Genomic DNA, 4,241 nt, shown 5'->3' on the forward strand with positions numbered 1-4,241 from the left:
GTTACGGGATGGCCTGACGTCTCCCAGAAGCCCTTCGTCCGGATTCCTCTAATCTGGCAGCCCTTGTGGCAGAAGGGACACTCGTCGAGAATAGAAACCGACAAGATTCGTTTAGCTCAACGAAGCCTTCGTCTGCTTCTAATGCTACTTCCGAAGTCGGTGCAATTGGTCCAGCCTAGAGCATGCAATTAACTCCATGAAGGACTACATGACTATACTACGGCTGTATGGGGCACAAACGCATCTGCCTATAATCTATGATATGTATGTACAATTGTACATTCTACCTATCGATGAATGGCCCATCCGTCTCTCTCTTCTCTCTCTTCTCTCTAAAGGCACAAACGGCAACGCTACCTCGGTTATACTATCTGTATGTCAAATTAGGAGCTGAATAGGTCGAATAGCGAGGGAGGATTTCGAATGATATTCACTACGGCTGAGTTAGATATGCACACGCTCCTTCGTCCGATGGACTTGAATCCGTTTCATCTCTAAACCAGCGTACAAGCACGGATGTAAATAAAGCAAGTGAAGGATGCCCCGATGACCTTTCGATATTCTTAGCTGTTCGTATTTAAAACACGTAAAGCCAGTTATGGCGCATGCACGCGTCACTTCTTATGGAATAAAAGAGAAAGTCCGGAGGAAGTGCATAAAGGCTGCGAAATCCAAGGAAGGACGATGAAGGCACATTATAAAGCTGAAGAGTCGCGCATGAACGGCCGAAACGGGGGCCGCTGGCCGCAGGCAAAGAAAAAGGAAAAGTGTCTTCCAGTCTTTCAGAATGAGAAGGAAGCCGCGCTGCGCGTCTCCCTATAGTATGGAAGAGTCTCTATTTTAATTAGCTTCGCCTGCCAGTAAACAATAGGACCTTATTTCTAACAAATTAATTTTTAACAATAGCCTGGGGTTAGTGGCTGCTGCACCTTCCACTCCCAGTCTCCAGCATCCAGCACAATGCACTTTCCTATTCCACTAAAGAGTAACGTGCTTTCCTCTTCTCTCGCACTTTCTGCCTATCCTTTCTCCTCCATATCAAAATGTTCTCTATAGTAGCTGCAGAAAGTGAAGTTAAAAGACACAACTAACGAAGACCCCTGAGCGTCGCGTGGCACTATCAAAGTCTATTTCAGCCGGATTTCTACTGTCCTTAATTCCTGTTCGACGGCAGACAGGTGCAAATAAGCAAATGAGCCGCTACGATGCCAATTTGATGTTGCCACATATGCATACTATATCTGATATCTGATATCTGATATCGCGGGACAAAGATTTACGTAAACGGTAGTGCTAGTCGCGAGGAGCTTTATATATTTATAGGACGAAGACTTCCTCTCCGTCGCAAGTGGGTTGACTTACCTTGCCGACGCCGGTGAGCTCCTTGACGCCAATCCTCCGGAGAAGAGCGGGTGGTGCGGGTGGTGGTGACTTCAGAAGAAGGGCAGCGTAGCCATTCGGGAAGACAGGCTGCTCCTCCTGCGAGATGTTCTCGTCGCCGGATCGGCGTCGTCGATGTGGACTCGAGGACAGATTCAGTTTCTGCGCGGCCCTGCGACATCAAGGAAAACAGTCTTTCTTAATTGAGGGCCGGATAACAGAGGGAACAATTGCAAGGAAAACACGGAGATCAGAACTCATACGCGCCGAGCTGAAAATACTAAAGAACGATTAGAGGTCCGTCCGCCTTGAAGTTTCTGCCCCCGTAAAACACGTGTGCGACGCTCTACGACGCTCTACGACGCTCTACGACGCTCTACGACGCTCTACGGGGCGCTGGGCTGTCTCGGGGTTGACTGGGTGACATAGTCCACGGGGTGGCTCGGTAATCAGCGTAGGTAATGTGCCGGAACCCGTGCACCCTGCATACTCCCGTTTAAAGGGGTTCGCGCTCAGGGCGCTCGGCCGAGGGCGACCCGGTGTGAAGTGGCGTGAGGGGAGGGGAGGGGCGGGGGGAGGGCGCCGGCCCTAACTCCACCCGGAGCCTCGTTAACCCACGCTCTGTGAAATTGGAAATACCGGCCGCCCTCTTCCCCATTCTCTCCCAGCAGTGACTCTCTGTCTCTCTCTGGTGCCGCGAGAGTCTAGAGAGACGCGTCATAAAAAGTCTCTGTTTATCAGGGGTCGTCGCGGCGGTTTCTTTTATGTTCCGGCACCTCCTTGACGTCGCGACGCGACTCCTTGACTCTACCGCCCTCTGCTTCGCTCTCGATATTCGGACGCGGCCGATCATAAATAACATCCGGTGGAGGGAGACTACAAAGTCCGGGGACCTCGCGGGCCGGCCGCTCGCACACTTACAATTAGTTATGTCCGTCACAGATTCTCCCAGTTTTAGGTTTTACGTTCGCTTTACTCCGTCCAAGTCGTGACTTTTACGCTTCGTTTCATTATTTCTAGTTTTTAGTCCCCGACGAAACTTTATGAGCCGGAACTTTAACGAACGGAGGCCAGCGCGGCGTTTCATTAAACTGACAACTGCCGGATCGTACCTCCCGCCGACTGTGAGTCACACAGTAAACAGTCACGTTCCCCCGCGCTTTACCAGCCTCGCCATTCCGACAGTCGCGTAATGTCAACCGCAAGGAAATCAGAAGTTTACGTGAAACATCTCCGGCGCAAGGGACTTTCGTAACTGGTTGCTGCTGCGTGGCTGACGAGAGGCTGAACAGCAATTTTAGTAGCGATGCGTCAATAGGCAGGCCGGAACGCAGCAGCCCTTGTCTGCGTAAACGGATCGAGGTGTTTATAGCCTAATTCGGTTTACCCGGGAGCGATCGGCTTCGACTTTCTTTCAGGGAAGAAGAATTGTTCGCCATATTTTCCCATCGCTGATGGAGGATGCGAGTAGCGGGGACGGGGAGAAGGGACGTGGAGAGGGAATGAAATTGCGCGAAAGATGCGGGGGAAAAGAAAGCCAAGAAGGAAGATGAGACAAGACAGGACAGGAGGAGGACGAGACGGGAGGCATCCATCACTATAAGTGAAGGTGGACGAGGAGCCCGAGAGGCTTCGCCGGAGGGTTTCTTCGTAAAAACATCGCCTAACTCAAAATCCATACCTTGGATTATTGAAACATTCCCAGGGAGGAGAAGTGCGCGCGACTTCTTGGGTTTCGAAGAAAGAATAGAAAAAAAAAGGAAAAAAAAGAAAAAAGAAAAAAAGGAATGCCAACGTACCAGCAAGTTACAGAAGTAAAACGCAAAGAGGGACATAATACGTCCTCAGCTCAAAGAGGGTAGTAGATAGGGAAATCTTAGACGTGAGAAGTTTCAATGCAATTTGGTGGTGTCGATGATCCACCGGAAGTGAACCGTCTTGTTTCAGTCTTTGCGATTTCCTTAAAGAATCTCGGCACAGGAAGGACAGGCTGATTATATCGGATGCGTTGGATCGTCGGCTGCGAGCTCGTGGGAAGCAAGACGCAGGTGCGTGTCAAAGTGGCGCAATTGACGCATCAATCAAGAGGAGAAGCCACCGTCCAAGGGCGTCGTGCGTGAGGCGCTCCTGACTCGAGGAGTGGACGGAAAAAGGCGCGCTAGGAACGAGAGCAGCGTCGCGACGCTCAGTTCCCGCGATGGATCCGAAGATGAAATAGAAAAGTTGCTGCTGCAAAACCGTCAGCGAAGGAGGGAAGACCGTTCAAACAAAATTACGCGCTTAATTTCCGAAATAATTTACGTCCCGGAGGACACTGGGGCGCCTGGTACAGGGCACCGGGTGGTGGTGGACGCACACGCCCTCTTGGCACCCAGCCACGTATCCGCTTAATCAAGGAAATTATAGGGCGAAACGCTCTAAACGTCAGAAACGATATACACGGCCATTAGCGGATGACGCTCGCGTATCTCTCGCTCGGCGAAATGCGCATAAATAAAAGCACTCTCGGCCTATTAAGCAGTCCCCCCCTCCCGCCCTACAGCATCCGCGACCTCCGCACCTCCCGTTCCTTCTACAGGGCCCTAGAGATTATTCCTAGAAGCCGACGGAAATTCTACGCGAATATCAAGGAAAAGACAGCACGTGCGCCAGCCCCCCCCCTTCCCCTCCTCCCTGTACCACGACAAGTCAAAGACAGTCACTCGATACTCGCATCCCTTACTGGCATTGCTTTTACAATATATTATTAGCAAAAAGTACATTGAAACAGAGATTCCGAAATCTCCAGCCATCACTTCTCTCCATGAACTCTCTCGTCTTGAGCCTCAGGAAAGGGACAGAGGTAGGGGAGGCCGAGCACC

The 4,241-nt window shown here is 51.1% G+C and overlaps 1 protein-coding gene across 7 annotated transcripts in view; it reads right to left on the bottom strand.

Moving 5' to 3' along the window:
• The window catches only part of LOC107272186, a 175,320-nt gene that overhangs the window by 61,967 nt on the left and 109,112 nt on the right, over nt 1–4,241 (bottom strand). For all 7 annotated transcript variants that reach the window (XR_001538845.2, XM_015749077.2, XM_025089484.1 and 4 more), the window contains one exon: nt 1,363–1,552. Coding sequence is in view for 6 of the 7 variants with exons in the window: in XM_015749077.2 (XP_015604563.1) it covers nt 1,363–1,552 (190 nt within the window). In the remaining variant the exon portion in view is untranslated. The remainder of the gene's footprint in view (nt 1–1,362; nt 1,553–4,241) is intronic.

The sequence above is a fragment of the Cephus cinctus genome, unplaced genomic scaffold (assembly GCF_000341935.2).
Source record: "Cephus cinctus unplaced genomic scaffold, Ccin1 Ccin1_scaffold1123, whole genome shotgun sequence".
Taxonomy (NCBI): Eukaryota; Metazoa; Arthropoda; class Insecta; order Hymenoptera; family Cephidae; genus Cephus; species Cephus cinctus.